Source organism: Lethenteron reissneri, chromosome 2 (assembly GCF_015708825.2).
Source record: "Lethenteron reissneri isolate LAM-NWPU_2019-01 chromosome 2, ASM1570882v1, whole genome shotgun sequence".
NCBI lineage: Eukaryota > Metazoa > Chordata > Hyperoartia > Petromyzontiformes > Petromyzontidae > Lethenteron > Lethenteron reissneri.
The window spans coordinates 4,438,898-4,456,761 of NC_083780.1; the positions used below are offsets into that span (position 1 = coordinate 4,438,898).

At 47.9% G+C, this 17,864-nt stretch overlaps 2 protein-coding genes across 2 annotated transcripts in view; one reads left to right on the forward strand and one right to left on the reverse strand.

Annotated features, from left to right (window-relative positions):
- LOC133341565 (platelet glycoprotein V-like) overlaps window positions 1-9,444 on the reverse strand; it is a 44,170-nt gene extending 34,726 nt beyond the window's left edge. The window contains exon 1 of the mRNA XM_061550219.1: window positions 9,408-9,444. Within this exon, the coding sequence (XP_061406203.1) occupies window positions 9,408-9,444 (37 nt within the window). The remainder of the gene's footprint in view (window positions 1-9,407) is intronic.
- An 8,264-nt stretch (window positions 9,445-17,708) lies between these two features.
- The window catches only part of LOC133341581 (slit homolog 2 protein-like), a 120,186-nt gene continuing 120,030 nt past the window's right edge, over window positions 17,709-17,864 (forward strand). The window contains exon 1 of the mRNA XM_061550220.1: window positions 17,709-17,795. The gene's annotated coding sequence lies outside the window, so the exon portion shown is untranslated. The remainder of the gene's footprint in view (window positions 17,796-17,864) is intronic.

Consider the following 17,864-nt stretch of genomic DNA (forward strand, 5'->3'; position numbering starts at 1 on the left):
TTGCCTGGTATGCAGGAGTATGCGGGTTCAATCCCAACCCTGACACCTATATATTTGGAGTTTGCATGTTCTACCTGTGATTGCGTGAATTTGTCTCTGGTTCCTACGGCTTTTTCCCTCCACAATTAAAATCAACACGCCTTTAAATAATTTGCGTGCTTTAAATGTCCATGTGATAGTTCAGTAGTACTTATCTGGTAAAACATTTAAAAGTGTATAAATGCAAGGTTGGAGCAAGCCAAAAACACAACAACAGTTCCAAGAATTCACTAAAACAACAACGCACAGTCCCTTCAATTAATTTGCACATTTAAATGTAACCATCGATACACAGGGTAAGGTTAAACTTTACAAATAACATTGGCGAACATGGCCGTATTATACACGCTGTCCTCTACATTTCTGGCGGGATTGGGGTAATAATCACCGTACATCCGTTTAATGTTTCCGTGACGGCTGCATGACGAACGTCTGAACCTGATTTGTCTGCGCCATTTTTGAAAGTATAGATCTGTGTTTTTGATTCCTCCTATAATTGTGTTTAATGTTGCTCTGCAATTTTTATTTGCTTCATCGTATTACTCTACTTTATGTTATTCTACGGTTTTTGTCATATTGGTGATCCAGGTTACTCCAGCACGTTTGGAACGCTGGACTTATATACACATTTATAACAAAGAGTAACATACCACTGTGCCTAAAGGAGAACGATTTTAATCAGTACTGTCTTTTACGACACATGCTTCAGAAACGTGGTTATTCAAAAATTATATATAAAGACCAAAAAACGGGAAAGTACGCAAAGCAGCGTGGAGAGATGCATACTTTTTAATTACACTGAGTTAAACAGAGAGGAGACAAACATTAAAAACAGTAGGGGGGACTAAGGCAGGCCTTGTCGCTAGAAGGGATGATGTGCGATAGTCAAGAATAACGCATACGTTATAAGGTCGCCCTCATTTAGAACACCAAAGTTCTGGCCACAAATGAACCAAAATACCTCGCTGATCTCGTCAAGGAGCATAATTCATCATCACGCAAAACCTCCGGTCATCCTCACAGCAGCGGCTTTTGGCTAACCATCGAACGAAGACGGTCACCGCATAGCGCGCTTTCAGATGCACTCCTGCGGCCGTCTCGGGCGATCTTTATCCCAACATTGAGAATCCACAGAAGCTCAGCAATTTTAAATCATAAAGATTGAAAAACTAATGACTTTAGAACTGCTTTTTGTGTCTAGTTGGTTGTCCTTCGCCCGCACCTCCGATTAGCACGTTTGGCTCCGTATAGTGAGAAAAAAGTTCAACGTAGATACATACACAACAACGCAATGGCAGCCAGGGAAATTAACACGTCCGAGATGATATCCACCAGGGAGATAGAACGATCAAATCAGTTCGTGTGTAGGTGCTGGGTGGATTATAACATCGCAGTATGGTGAGTAGTGGCAGTGGCTTGTGGCAGACCCTCATCCAGCAGTGGACAGACCCTGGATGATAATGTTTCTGTACGAGTCCCTGAGCTCATGCACGTGGTGGCCTTGATGCGGTCGCTCGTTCCGTCCTTGTGCTGAATGGGAACTTCCCGGATTTTGCAAAATCAGCGTGCGTGTGTCCGAACGTACGTGTGTGTTAGTTGTGGTGTGGAGCGGTGATGCAGTGCAGCGGTTAGTGTGCTGTGCATAGAATCCCGGTGACCGAGTTCGATTCCCGTTCACTACCAAAGCATTGACGATTGTCTGAACCGATCCTGGGCATCCTCTGGGTTGACTCAGCCTCAAATGAGTACCTGGTGTGGTGTGTTAACATCGCCACTGGGGAGACAAACGCGGCCGGGCGTGATGCTGGCCACCCACCCCCTCGTGTCTTCTCCTGGCCTTCATAGATGCTCGCGAACAGCACTTGCCCCAAAACGTATGTTAAGGCTACCCGGGGATCTTTGTCTTTTTTGTTGGTTGATGAGGGGGTGGTGGGTAACGAGCAGTGACGCAGTGGTTGGCGCACTGCGCTACTAACTCGGAAACCTAATTTATATCTGAACCGGTACTGGGTGTCTGATAGGTCGAATCGGCCTAAAAATCAGTACCTCGTGCGGCTTGTTAAACATCAGCAATGGTGAAGTAAAAAGCAGTGTCCTCTAACAGTGGCAGCAATTGCCCCACGTGTGTTAAAGCCTTGTTGGGGGATCTTTATATTCGTATGTGTATGAGTGTATGCGACTATACGTACATGGATGTGAACACTCAGGTGCCTGTGTAAGTGGTTGCGCATTGCACTACGAACCAGGCTTCTCAACCAACATCAGTGGCGACTTATTTCTGAACCTGTGGTTGGCTTCACTAGGTCGACTCAACCTGAAATGAATACCTGGTGTGGTGTGCGTTAAACATTAGCAATGGGGAGACAGAGGCGGCCGGAGATAGTTCTGACCACAGCACCCACTCGTGCTTTGCTCTACGTTTGTGGCGAGTATCCACTGACAGCACTTGCCCCACCAAGTTGTTAAAGGCTATAGGGGGGATCTTTATCTCTTGGCTGTATGTGCTTGAGTTCACAGTGATACATAAACTATTGCTCGTTACCCGCGGCACCTGGTTCCAATGGTGTAAATGCTTACCCCGAGCTCTCATACTCTGATCGTGCATTGTCCTTGAGTTGTGTGCCTTTTCGCGTCATCTGGTCCAACACCATGTGAGACTAGGCTCTAAAGAAAGCTGTCTCGGGTTTGGACCAATCAATTTCAAGGACAGTGCATACATTATCAGAGTTATGTTTTTTTAGCTTTCCGACTGCAGGTATTGTGGTCAATGCAAACATGACTCCTCGTAAAAAAGGTGTTAGTTTTGTTGCCAGATAAAAGGGTAAAAAAACAATTATAACAAATAAATCCCTTATGGCTTGAACAGACTTTTTAGGGAAAGTACTGCATGCAGTCATGAAGGCCGGCACATCTTGTCACGTTGTGCCGTCTGGTCGAGTACGACCTCTGGTGACATCCACGACTAGACTCCGCCATCCGCACACGTCTCTCGCTGCCTCTCGTAGCTCGGTTAGTATCAGGCCAGTGGTGTTCTTTATGTCGTCCATCCGCCTCCTCCCTCCGAGGTCGACCTCCGCCCCTTCTACCTTCTCCATTAATCGAGAAAAAACGATTCCTCTAGTCTAAAGGTCCTCATAACGTGTCCAATATTTTCTGAAGGCCTGCATGGTGCACCTATGACAAGGGGTTGTGTGGCTAGCACCATGGCAGGCTGCAGTTGTATCCCCAGCGGTGATATTTACATACCAAATTAGGTACTCATTTAAGTCTAAATAGACGCGGAGAAGGTACAGAACCGGCTCAGATCCAAAGCTTGAAAAATAAATATAAAAGTGTCTTGTTCAGCCTGGAATTTCCAGATGAAATTTAACAGCCTCGCGAAATGTATTGGTTTAGATGAACCTAAATTTTCGTGTTTTTTTTCAAAGTTTCATTGGAAAATAATAGTTCATGTACATGGGGGCCTTGGTTTAAGAAGGAGCCTTTTAAATAAATAAAGTGTTCATTATTTGATTAAAGTCCCCACTGATATTAGCCGTGAGCGGATATCAAACTCAGATAAACGGGTTCGTAACGCAGTGCACTGAGTAACGACCCCGTCCACAAAAGACAAAGACTGTTGGGGCCATTGCTGTTCGCGAGCACATATGAAGGCCGACACGGTACACAAAGGGGGTGGGTGGCCAGCACATCGATCGGACGCACCAGCTACTCATTTGAGGCTGAGTCGGTCTAGGGGAGGGCCAGGACCGGTTCAGATAATCAGCACTATTGTTGGCCGTGAGCGGGAATCTCACTTGGGGCGCCGGGTTCGTTGCACAGCACGCTAACCACTGTGCCACCGCTCCCGTCTACACACACTCACCATATCATACCGGTATGTTTAAGGATGGACGTTCTCAACCAGTGTGTACCACGACTACTACCTGCGATGGCTCAGAAACACGGCCACGTATGATGAGATCAGCTCATGTGCAGGAGGCGCTGGGTGGATTGTCGTTGCATCGCAGGATTTCGAGGAGTGGCGGCTGCGGCTTTCAGCCAGCAATGGATTGACCGTGCCTCGTGATTATGCACACGCACACGGAGAACGCTGACTTTTGCGAAACCTGGCAAGTTCCCGTTTCATGCGTGCGGGAAAGCTCAGGGCCACCATCCCCCCTTTTGCATGGCGATCGCTTTGCTCAGCGCAATGCGGTGACTGTTGTGGTCGCGATTTTTCCGCTTATAGCTGGCGTTTAGGTCAGGTGGCGTTCGCGCGCCTCGCTCAGCGTAGTTTGCCAAATGCTTAGGGCGATGCGCGTGATGCCGCGCCCGTCCGTGCCAAGCAATTCATAGAAATGACTGTTGTGTGTGACCTCGAGCACTTTATTTGGCAGGAACATAACTGACCCTGCATGCAAAAAATGTGACGGGTGTAATTTTATTGGGGATGATGTGGTTGGCCCAGTGGTTAGCAAGCTGCGCTCTGAACCCCGGGTCCCCCGAGTTCAATTCCTGGCAACGGTTAATGGAAATCAGAGGCGAATGATATCTTAACCGTGCTGATACATACGTGGTAGGGTTTATCTCTTGCGTTCAAAGACTTTCGAGGTAGCAGTCGCAAGGACCAAGTTTATGTTCCACTTGTACTCACTGTCTGACTGTAACCTGCCTGTCCCTCCGATACTACGTATCTGCTTGGCTTTAGGTTTCATTACATGTGTAATAAAGGACTTCGTCACACACTGCTGGTCTCCGTTGCTCTTTATTTAGCTTTTTGCTCGCACCCCGCTGGTCCTGACAGCGGACCAGCGTCTCCTCACTCGCACCCAGCACGCGCTCCCTCGTCAGTCCTTCCGCTCCCCCACTCCGCACACCGCTGGCCGACGGTGTGCCGAAGCTCCTCCGGCCACGTGGCTGATGGCGCGGATCCCCTCCGGCCACCCAACGTGGTCCAGCTTCTTCACTCCAACAACTGACCTGGAGCCCTTCCGGGCTCCCACCTATATCCCCATTACCACGTGATCCTGTCTCCCCCCTTCAGGACCGTCAGATCCGGCCTTCCCATAGCGCCCTGCTGGCTCTAACCCCCGTTCACCTCGCTTCCGATTGGACCCGAGGTGAACGGCGGGCCCTCCCATATGCCTCCATACTGGTCTCTGCCCCCCAATACCCCGGGCCGTATGATTGGGCCAGAGCCCAGCAGGGAACCCCGTTTACGCTCGCATTACACATGAATCGAGACATTCAAGAAAACCTCATCTGTGCGGTTCATAGACGTGTAGTGTCTTGTAAAATTACTCAGACTGACACGTTGTAACAAGTCACCTGCTTACACTTTATTAACCCATTTCCGCACCAGTTGTAGGCACTCCTATCGCTATCTGTGCGGTCACTTCTGTTAACCAGTTCTCACTCTTATTTACGTTACACCTCACTAACCTGCACACAGCAGCTCTCAGCATCTCCGCACTCAAGGCTTCGCACACATTAGCTCTTACACAGAGGCTTGCACTCAGCAGCTCTCACACAACTTGTCACCCAGAAGCTTGCACTATGCAGCTCTCACACAGCTTCCCCTACTCCACTGCTGCACTCACCTACGTTCCCTCAGACCCACTCACTCGTCCATCCCGGGTAGGGGGATCAACCATCACCCACCCGGCGACTCGTGAGGTTTGAGGTCCGTTCCCGGCTTGATAGGCAGTGGCGAGACGTCTTCTTTCTCTGGTCTCCAGCAACATGAACTCTCGCTCTGCTCTCACGCGCGTCCTTATAACCCCCTCACAATTGTCCAGCTCCTCCCTTGTGTCTCTTTAGGGCCACACAGGCTGGCGCCCGTCAGGCTATCAATCACCCCTTATTGCACGTCTCCCTGGCAACACCTCCGGTGTCAGCGTGCAACCCCGGGCCGGCCTGGTCTGCACCAGCTTCTCTCCTAAATTAGGTGGCCGTTTGCCCGTGCAACCTCATCTTGCACACGCACACGTGTTTGTCCTCGGTTGCCCTCGACCAACAGTGTGCGCCACGTATTTCACCACACTACAGACGTATAGTTCTGCCATTGCTGTGCTCAGTTCGTTCCCATATATTCGGCAGCATAACAATAGCTGATCTTGTTTATTCAACTGGCTAGTTAACCGTGTTCCAAACTCCTTTGCACAGCTCCCGGATCCTTTCCACCATAGTTTCATCCACTTCAGTGCTGTGAGGTATTTCCCTCTGTCCCAACTACTTTATTTGATTACAACCAAAATACTTGCATATCTCCCTCTGCTTCACCTCGTAATATTTATCATGTCTCGTCTGCTTTGCAGGATGAACCTTTTAATATTTATTCACAACCAATGGTTATTTAGTTGGGTGTCCAATGTCCACGTTGTACAGTTTCGTAAAAAACTAGAGCGATGTCGTACAGGCTGAGTGGGTTATTAGACCATATTTCACCACACTTATTGTGAGTTGATAAAAACGGCCCATCATAGACTTCGGAGCATAGTAGAGTACAGTAAATGTTTTTTCTGTTTTGCTGCACTACCCTCTGCTGCCCACAACGTTATATTATGACACGATATATGGAGTGTATACATGTAGTTACGCATATATGCACGTATGTATGGACAGTTATACCCCGATGTACGTCCCCCCCTCTTACGTCGCTTCGCAATTATGTCGTCACTTCATGAAAACACGTCTTGATTTGCGTTGCCTCAATCCACATTTCCAACGCTGACAGCATCGTCAGCCATCCTTTGTCATTATCCGTCGCCTCGGCGTCCACGTACCCTGTACAGCAGTGTTCTTCATTGCAAGGCCCGCGAGCCACTGGCGGCCTCTGTTGGCCTTTGGTGTGGACCCTGACAATATACGAATGTGAAAACACCCATTGCAGGCAGTTAGGCGGCCCTCGCACTGGTATCTTATCAGTGAAAGTGGTCGCCCTCTGAAAATTAGTAAATAACATAGCTATATGGTGTTCTTAAATATCTACCCTAGACACCAGGTTAGCTTACTAAAGACTCTCAATAATGGTTTGCCTCAAAAGCCTAGGTGGTGGCACCATTGTCATTTCATATCTCAACAAGCAACCTGTTGCAAACAATATAACAGAGGATTGCATACGCCGATAATGTGACATTTGCCAAACGAACACGAGATTGAAATGGCATGAGCCGCGCACCAATCACAGACAAGACCATAACGGAGGGCGACTTTGGCACGGTGGCACCTCTGTCTGAACCATTAAAATTGCTGCGGTTACCACTCCGCTTGCCATTTTCGATGATCGGCCAGCGAATGCTGAACATGAACGCTTCTTTCCATGGCGAAAAAGTCCAGGAGGTGGACAACCAACCCAAAATATCTCGGTGTAAAGCTTGACTTGCCGAGGACACCCGAGAGGCAGGTCTGCGTGGTAAACGAAAGCACAAACAAAACTTGCCGGGCACGAGCTGGAGCGCGACCGCGTGAACTCTGCATGCCGCCACGTTGGCCTGCATGGTTTTTCACCCGTAATGTGTTCCTGTCTGGGCGAGGAACATTCGCACAAAGCACTTGGACCCCTTCCTAAATTTAGCAATGCACACCATCACCGGCACACTCACCTCCACTCATCTTCCCTGGCTGGCGAGGCTATCAAATATTCCACCCACCCCACTATCAGTACCCGCAAGCTCGACTCTTGATATCTGCATTGATAGCACCACGCTAAAGGCAACACGTAACCCACCCATCCACGAAGATCTCCAAAACATACGGCAAGCTCGTTCTGGAACTGACTGATGCACACCAATATGAACGCAGGAGTCGACGCTACAACATTGGAGACAATTCTGATCTATTACGGTGACGTGCCGAACAAACATCTGGCATTGGATTTCACCACTGCACCACGTGGTGATGACCTTGCCTGAAACAATGGAGCACGTAACCTGAAAGCAATGAAGCGCGTTGTTCAATTGATTGCCCCATGACCTATCATGGTCATAGCCTTCACGAGTGGAACATCAAAAAGACCTGGATTGTGACCTTGGAGACCACTGACCAAACCATTTAGTGCATTGTAAATCACTGAAAACTATGGGAAGTCAACATAGGCACAGCAGCAGAAATTAATTGAGCGTCAAATGAAACTGTCACGTGGCGTTCCAGCCTGGACATGTACTGTATCTTTCAGGAGCATATCCATTATGCGATATGCAATAAGAATATGCCAGTTCTGTATTATAGCTATCAGTATGAGATCACTTCATAACAAGGCCGTATTTCCCCGTTCCAAGTGTATTTTATTTAACCAGATGAGAACTCAAGAGATCAAACATGCCACGTTGGCTTGTTATGTCTGTGATATTTATATATGATAAATATGTATGGTTTTTGTATATGTTATGCCCATATGATATCTCTGTGTTCAAGATGTGCATGTTAAGTCTCTATGATAGCACTACTTCATTTGTATGGCATATTTTTGGAATTTCAACATATTACAAATTGATGTTGAGGTTTGATATCCATTCAACTGCTTCAGGAGTAGCCGCTTAGATTTGTTTCAGATCGTCGTTGAATGATCTGATTGTTGTACGGTTTTAAATGTTGCACCACCACAGTCACAAACTGGACTTTTGTTAATTCTCCATTTGTGATAGTGTCCACATCTTCCATGGAGTGTCCGGATCCGAATCAAGGAGGACCAGATCTTTCTCGGAAGGTCAGATCCGGGTTAGAGAATTATGTGGTCGCTGATGATGGATTTCTGCAGCAGGTTGGTGTTTTCCCAGGCTTCCCTCCATCGTGCTTTGGTGGTGAAGTCAACGTCATGGAGGTTCTTTGCTTATTGACAGAAAGGGTTTTAGGGATTTGAGTTTGTGCAGCAGTATCATGGAGATGTCCTTGTTTATTGGGATGTTAGGATTTCTGATAGTCGTGCGATACTCCCTCACAGACGCGGCATCGCGGCAGAGCTACAGAGGAGTAATGTTTGTGAGGACCAGAAGCCACTTCAGTAGTGTGCTTTTTGGCATCCCTGAGATGATCCTCATGGGTACATTTAGCTGTCTGTCCACCAGCTTCATGTGCATGCTTTTGTTCCAGGCTGGAACACAATATGCTGCCATAGAGAACTACTGCTGTAGTGGCCGTCCGGAGCATCATTGCGCCCCCCCCCCCCCCCCATGTTGTTCCGGTGACTATATGAAGTAGATTAACTCGTGATTTAGTTTTTATAGCAATATTCTGCAGATGTTCGAGGAAGGTGAGCCTCCTGTCCAGAGTTACACTGACATATTTTGGTGACTTCTCATGCTGGACCTCTTCGCCACAGAAAGTGACGGCCAGTTTCTGGTCAGCATTTGCATTTTTCAGGTGGAATGATGTAACCGCAGTTTTACTTGGGTTTGGGCAGAGCCTCTGGTACTTGAAGTACATTTCGAGTTTCTTGAGGTCTTCGAACAAAGGTCGCCTTGTACCTCAGTTTGGGTCCTTCGTTTGATGGTAAGTGCCAGATCATCGGTGTCGCCAAATTTCTGGCTGATGGTAACAGAGAGGTCACATATATATATTAAAAAGTGTTGGAGCAAGCTCTGATCCTTGTGGGAGCCGGTTATTGAGTAAGCGGACTCTGCAGATAGTGTTTCCCAGGTGGACCCGGTATTGCTGGTTGGACACTAGTGATAATAGGCGTCGGAGGGTCTGCTGGCATCTGATGACCATCAAAACCGTTAGCATGAGGCCCTCCCACCATACTGTGTAATAGACCGCTGATAAGTCGACGAAAGCAGCTGTTGTGATGTCATTGCGCTGGTAGCCAGCTTCAATGTGCGAGGTGAGTGCCAGCACTTGCTTGCATGTGCTGCGGCCAGGGCGGAAACCAGCCTGTTAAGTTAGCATAGCCTCCTCGAAAATTGGTGATGTACTGGTCAGTAGCATTCTCTCGATGAGTTTGTACACCGTGCTAAGCAGGTATATGGAGCAGAAGTTATTTGGTTCTGTGGTTGATTTCTTGGGCCTCGGATTCGCAATGACCCTCGTTTGTCACAATTTATTCCGAATTTTGCCTGAGGCCATTGTGTCCGAAAGCAATCTGGCCCACCAGCGGCATCCATTTTGGCTAAGGTGTTTCAAGAACTTTGGATAAATCCCGTATAAACCTTATGATATCTATGTATGTTAGCACTGTTTAATACCTATATATCTTAGCTTTGTATGAAAGCTCCATATTATAACGTATGATCGCTCCGTATGATATTTCTATATGAATCTCTATGTTAGCTACACATCATAGCTTGCTATGCTCACTCTATATGATAGCTCTGTCGATTAGCTATTTATTAAGCTCTAAATGAAAGCTCTTTAGTTTATTTTTTTATTTAGTTTATGTATGTTGAACTTTGTTGGCACTATACACAGTCAACCGTTATAATCTTTGTTAGCTCTGGAAAATAGCTCTGTGCCATAGCTTTGTGTGATAGTTATGTGTGCATATACTGTATATGTTAGATATATTTGATAGCTTTGTATGATATTCCCATGTGATAGCTCTAAATTTCAGCTCTGTGTAATCGCTGTGGATGTTATCTCTGTATCATACATAGCGTTTTATGATAACTCTGTACATTACCTGTGCATGGTGGCTCAGTATGAATCTCTATCTAACTTATATAATTCATTTTTTGTCTGTCTGTCTGTCCGTCCGTCTGCGTACGCTCCCTTCCGGGGGATTTAGCTCTCGGACCGTGGGGTTCGCCGAGATTAAATTTTGCAGGTGGGCACGCCCCAGGCCCGCGGTAAACTTAGGCATTTCCGATTTTTCGTCTCTAAACTTTAAATCGGACCGATTATCGATTTAGTGCGATTTCTCTTTAGTTATTTATTTAATTCTTTATTTATTTATTTAATATTGCCGGCCGGCGCGGACCACGGCGGTTGCCCCTGGCAACGGGTAGCAACAACTTTGCTGCGGGGTGGACGCCATTTTTAATTCCCGTTAAAAATATACGCACGCATTAACACGCGACTCTGAGGTAAATTCATCAAAGTTTCACGTCCTCTTCACTCCCCCCCCCACCCCAATGTGTGCAATTAAAATCATAGGGTCGGTAGATAATACAATTATAGCGATTAGACAGTATTATTGTAGCGCGGGGGTGGGGTAACGGCCCCAGTACCCAGCCTCAGCCGGGTGGGCAATCTAGGTGAGGCCGGAGGCTCTGCACGGTACTAGGCCTCTACACCCCACATGTGTCAAGCGACGACTTTGTGGTATAAACTCGATATACCCAGCGTTGCCCGGGGGAAAAAATACATTTAAAATCTTCTGAAAACTTAAAAACATAACATACCAATGAAAATACAACTGCGTAATTAAAATTATAAACCCGACCGCGCCAAGAATCGATTCTTTGAATCGCGAAAAGGAATCGAAGGTTGTAGATTCATTTAGAATCGCCTTATTTCCGTTTAATATAAGTTGGTTATACAGTTGATATAAACTGCTACGAATGGGAAATATCCGGCGTTGACCGGGGCTAAAATATAATTAAAAACTCCTGAAAACTTTAAAACATAACATAACAATGAAAATAAAACTCTGTAATTAAAAATGGAAACCTCCTATGCGCCAGGAATCGATTCTTTGAATCGCGCAAAGGAATCATCGAAGGTTGTAGATTCCTTTAGGATCGCCCTTAACATGTGGTGAGGGGTGAGTGGTGAGTGGTGAGGGGTGAGTGGTGAGGGGTGAGGGGTGAGTGGTGAGGGGTGAGTGGTGAGGGGTGAGTGGTGAGGGGTGAGTGGTGAGGGGTGAGGGGTGAGTGGTGAGGGGTGAGGGGTGAGTGGTGAGGGGTGAGTGGTGAGGGGTGAGTGGTGACGGGTGAGGGGTGAGTGGTGAGGGGAGAGTGGTGAGGGGTGAGTGGTGAGGGGTGAGGGGTGAGGGGTGAGTGGTGAGGGGTGAGTGGTGAGGGGTGAGGGTGAGTGGGGAGGGTGAGTGGCGGTTGTTAGTGGTGATTAGTGAGGGGTGAGTGGTGAGGGTGAGCGTGAGTGGTGAGGGTGAGTGGTAAGAGTGAGTGGTGAGGGTGAGTGACGGTTGTGAAAGGTGATTAGTGAGTGGTGAGGGTGAGGGTTAGTGGTGAGCATGAGTGGCGAGGGTGAGTGTTGAGCGTGAGTGGTGAGGGTGAGTGGTGATTGTTGAGGGTGTGATTGGTGAGGATGAGTGGTGAGTAGTGAGGGTGAGTGGTGAGGGTGAGTGGCGGTTGTGAGTGGTGATTAGTGAGGGGTGAGTGGTGAGGGTGAGCGTGAATGGTTAGGGTGAGTGGTGAGGGTGAGCGGTGAGGGTGAGCAGTGAGGGTGAGTGGTGATTGGTGAGGGTGTGATTGGTGAGGATGAGTGGTGACTGGTCAGGGTGAGTGGTGAGGGTGAGTGGTTAGCGGTGAGGGTGAGTGTTGAGGGTGAGTGGTGAGTGGTTAGGGTGAGTAGTGAGGGTGAGTGGTGAGCGTGAGTGGTGAGTGGTGAGCGTGACTGGTGAGGGTGAGTGGTGAGGGAGAGTGGTGAGGGAGAGTGGTGAGGGAGAGTGGTGAGGGAGAGTGGTGAGGGAGAGTGGTGAGGGAGAGTAGTGAGTGGTGAGGGTGAGTGGTAAGTGGTGAGGGTGAGTGGTGATTGGTGAGGGTGAGTGGGGAGGGTGAGTGGCGGTTGTTAGTGGTGATTAGTGAGGGGTGAGTGGTGAGGGTGAGCGTGAGTGGTGAGGTTGAGTGGTGAGCAGTGAGGGTGAGTGGTGATTGGTGAGGGTGTGATTGGTGAGGATGAGTGGTGAGGGTGAGTAGTGAGGGTGAGTGGTTGTTGTGAGGGTGAGTGGTTGTTGTGAGGGTGAGTGGTGAGGGTGAGTGGTAAGAGTGAGTGGTGAGGGTGAGTGACGGTTGTGAGAGGTGATTAGTGAGTGGTGAGGGTGAGTGGTGAGGGTTAGTGGTGATTAGTGAGGGGTGAGTGTTGAGTGGTGAGGGTGAATGGCGGTTGTGAGTGGTGATTAGTGAGGGGTGAGTGGTGAGGGTGAGCGTGAGTGGTGAGGGTGAGTGGTGAGGGTGAGCGGTGAGGGTGAGCAGTGAGGGTGAGTGGTGATTGGTGAGGGTGTGATTGGTGAGGATGAGTGGTGAGTGGTCAGGGTGAGTGGTGAGGGTGAGTGATGAACGTTGAGGGTGAGTGTTGAGGGTGAGTGGTGAGCGGTGAGGGTGAGTATTGAGGGTGAGTGGTGAGTAGTGAGGGTGAGTGGTGAGCGTGACTGGTGAGTGGTGAGGGTGAGTGGTGAGGGAGAGTGGTGAGGGAAAGTGGTGAGGGTGAATGGTGAGGGTGAGTGGTGAGGGTGAATGATGAGGGTGAGTGGTGAGGGTGAGTGGTGATTGGTGAGGGTGAGTGGTGAGGGTGAGTGGGGAGGGTGAGTGGCAGTTGTGAGTGGTGATTAGTGAGGGGTAAGTGGTGAGGGTGAGGTTGAGTGGTGAGCGATGAGGGTGAGCAGTGAGGGTGAGTGGTGATTGGTGAGGGTGCGATTGGTGAGGATGAGTAGTGAGGGTGAGTGGTTGTTGTGAGGGTGAGTGGTGAGGGTGAGTGATGAGGGTGAGTGGTAAGAGTGAGTGGTGAGGGTGAGTGACGGTTGTGAGAGGTGATTAGTGAGTGGTGAGGGTGAGTGGTGAGGGTTAGTGGTGAGCATGAGTGGTGAGGGTGAGTGTTGGCCGTGAGTGGTGAGGGTGAGTGGTGATTGTTGAGGGTGTGATTGGTGAGGATGAGGGGTTAGGGTGAGTGGCGGTTGTGAGTGGTGATTAGTGAGGGGTGTGTGGTGAGGGTGAGCGTGAGTGGTGAATGGTGAGGGTGAGTGGTGAGGGTGAGTGTGAGGGTGAGCAGTGAGGGTGAGCAGTGAGGGTGAGTGGTGATTGGTGAGGGTGTGATTGGTGAGGATGAGTGGTGAGTGGTCAGGGTGAGTGGTGAGGGTGAGTGGTGAGGGTGAGCAGTGAGGGTGAGCAGTGAGGGTGAGTGGTGATTGGTGAGGGTGTGATTGGTGAGGATGAGTGGTGAGAGGTGAGGGTGAGTGTTGAGGGTGAGTGGTGAGTAGTGAGGGTGAGTGGTGAGCGTGACTGGTGAGTGGTGAGGGAGAGTGGTGAGGGAGAGTGGTGAGGGTGAATGGTGAGGGTGAGTGGTGAGTGGTGAGGGTGAGTGGCAAATGGTGAGGGTGAGTGGTGATTGGTGAGGGTGTGATTCGTGAGGATGAGTGGTGAGGGTGAGTAGTGAGGGTGAGTGCTGAGCGGTGAAGGTGAGTGGTTGTTGTGAGGGTGAGTGGTGAGTGGTGAGAGTGAGTGGTGAGGGTGAGTGGTGAGGGTGAGTGGTGATTGTTGATGGTTTGATTGGTGAGGATGAGTGGTGAGTAGTGAGGGTGAGTGGTGACGGTGAGTGGTGAGGGTGAGTGTTGAGGGTGAGTGGTGAGTGGTGAGGGTGAGTGGCGGTTATGAGTGGTGATTAGTGAGGGGTGAGTGGTGAGGGTGAGTGGTGAGTGGTCAGGGTGAGTGGTGAGGGTGAGTGGTTGTTGTGAGGGTGAGTGGTGAGGATGAGTGGTGAGGGTGAGTGGCGGTTGTGAGTGGTGATGGGTGAGTGGTGAGCGGAGAGGGGTGAGTGGTGAGCGTGAGTGGTGAGGGTTAGTGGAGAGTGGTGATTGGTCAGTGGTGATTGGTGAGGATGAATGGTGAGTAGTGAGGGTGAAGTTGAGTGGTGAGGGTGAGTGGTGGTTGTGACGGTGAGTGGTGAGGGTGAGTGGTGAGGGTGAGTGGTGTGGCTGAATGGTGAGGGTGAATGGTGAGAGTGAGTGGTGAGGGAGAGTGTTGAGTGAGAGTGGTGAGGGTTACTGGTGAGGGTTAGTGGTGAGAGTGAGTGGTGAGGGCGAGTGGTGATTGGTGAGGGTGAGTGGTGAGGGTCAGTGGTGATGGAGATTGGTGAGGGAGGTTGGTGAGTGGTGAGTTGTGAGGGTGAATGGTGAATAGTGAGTGGGAGTGGTGAGTGGTGAGGATGAGTGGTAAGAGTGAGTTGTGAGTGGTGAATGGTGAGGGTGAATGATGAGTACAGTCAATATGCACTGCTGTTATCATACCAGGTACCACAACCACAATATGTACTCCTCTCATCATAGCAGATACAACCACAGCAGTATGCACTGCTGTAATCATAGCAGGTACCAACACAGCAGTATGCACTGCTGTAATCATAGCAGGTACCAACACAGCAGTATGCACTGCTGTAATCATAGCAGGTACCAACACAGCAGTATGCACTGCTGTAGTGATAGCAGGTACGACCTCAGTCGGTATACACTGCTGTAGTGATAGTAGATACTGCTATCGAGTTGGTAGATACCGCTATAGTAAATACTAAAACAGTCAGTATATACCACTACAGTCAGTCAATACTGCTACAGTCAGTATATGCTACTATACAGTCAGTACATACTGCTACGGTGAGTAGCTACTAGAGTCAGTAGATACTATTATAGAGTGAGTAGATACTGCTATAGATTTTGTAGTTACTACTATAGTCAGTGGATACAACTATAGAGTCAGCAGATACTATACAGTTAGTCGTTACGAGTATATAGTCGGTAGATACTACTGTAGGCCCAGTAAATACTACTATGGTCAGTAGTTATTGCAGTCACTAAATACTACTACACAGTCAGTAGCTACTACTGGCTCAGTAGATACTACGGTACAGTCAGTAGATATTACTACAGAGTCAATAGATACCACTTCCTCTGTTGTATGTAAGGTGTTGTTAGTATATATACCTACGAGGGGTAAAGATATTTTTTGAGGGGGGGGGGAAGACCACAATTTTCGGAAACATTTTGACATCAACTATTTACCCCACACTTTCTACAGCTTTTTGGACTTGTGAAAGCCTCTTATATATTTTTTGGTGGAGAAATGTACAAACAGCCCACCGGGCTTTGACAATACCTTAGTATCTGTGTATATATATGTAAGGTTTTTAAGAAATATATTTTTCACCCGGGCAAAGCCGGGTACTTCCGCTAGTATAATATATTTGTGTGCTTGCTTTGCAGGATCTCTTAATCTTAACTCTGTATGAAACCATTTATGTTAGCTCTGTATGATAACTCAATAGAGTGCCCGTGTTTGATACAGTGTAATAGCAATGTATAATTGCTATTAGTTATCTCTAAGATATATCTTTAAGATTATCACATATTGTGTCTGTGTAAGTTAGCTCCATATGGTAGCTCTGTCTATTATCTATGTCGGTTATATCTGAATGATAGCTCTAAATGTTAGATGCTTGAAAGCTCAGTATGATTGCTCGGTATGTTACCGACGTACACGATGTGTATAATTCCACTGGGCTATTGGAATCGCTTGGTGTTAGACGCCGTTGTGAAATATGTTTGTTGTGTCAGTGGGTTCTCACCTTGATACATTATAGTAAGTCGTACCCTTATAATAATAAGTATGATGATATTTTAAATAGTTATCGCTAAATGGACATACACGCCAATAATATGTTGTAATAAGAACTTGTGATTATGAGGATATTGAACCCAATTGCGTCACATTGTTTAAAGGGGGCATAGGTGAGGAGGTGGGGGGAGTGCAAAGACGCAATGTTAAACAAACTTTAAACGTGTATGTATGTTGAACTTCTATCGCACCGTACATAGCCAACCGTGCTCATCGAAGGTGCGCTGAACGAAATGAGTAACCATTTGCTTTTGTCTATCATGCATCGTTTTGCCCGTAGCTCTCACCCCCTGTGTATAGATGAGTAGAGGCTCCGAGTCCAACGACTCATTTGGACTTGCATTGTGTCCAGCCGTCATCCCCTCTTCCACCATTGCAGAGAGTTTGTATATGAAATTAAACCTATTTATTAAAATAAGGGGGGAAATTTGAACCCCCCCCCCCATCCCTAACGTGTTGACGGAGCTAAAACCTTGTTCTTGGGATGGCCGCTTTAGCAAGACTTTATGTTGTGGCTCTTCTAGCAGCAGCTCCGAGATGCATTGGCACACATTCATACCTTAACCCCACTGGGACTTGAAATGCCCAAACAATCGTGCCACGAGGCTAAAAGTTGCTATAAATTAAATTATATTTACGATGAATCACCACCATCACCCTCATAATCACGTCTAATCCACTGCTGGATGAAGTCCTCCCCAAGCCGTCGCTAAATTTATCAAGATTTTGGCGATGTTAACGTGTGCTCAATAATTATAATGTTGCAGTAATTGTGCGTATCTTTTCATTTTCCATCTTCTGCTAGAATTTGACAATGTCCCACTATGACTTCAAAGTACGAACAAATGCTTCCAACATTTGTATTACACTCTTAACAATATGTGCCACGGTTCATTAAAAAGGGAATTTTCACCGTCGCCCAAGTGTGTGGATGTGCATGTGTTGTAATAACCGCCACAAAACAACTACGTTGGATATATCTTTTTTTACATAACAGCAACTCAGAAGCTGGCCTCGACCGCTGCGGTAGCCGACTCAGCGCTAACGAGTGGCTAATAAATTAAATATCATGCAAATTACACAAATTAAACAATTAATTGGCTCCAGTTCCTTTTCTGACGTCGGCAGTTCCTCATTGAGATTCGTATAAAAAGGGGCGCCTGAGTCCAGAGAGGCACAGCGACTCGGCTCTGCAGCTCTCAACAGCTCCAGCTACAGCCACCACTGTCTCCTTTCTCGCTCTCTCTCCCCAACACTCTCACGCTCTCCGCTACTCGGGTGAGCCTGCAACACTTCTGCTCGGATCCTCTCCGTGCCATTTCGAAAGATGTTGCTTACTTGTTAAAT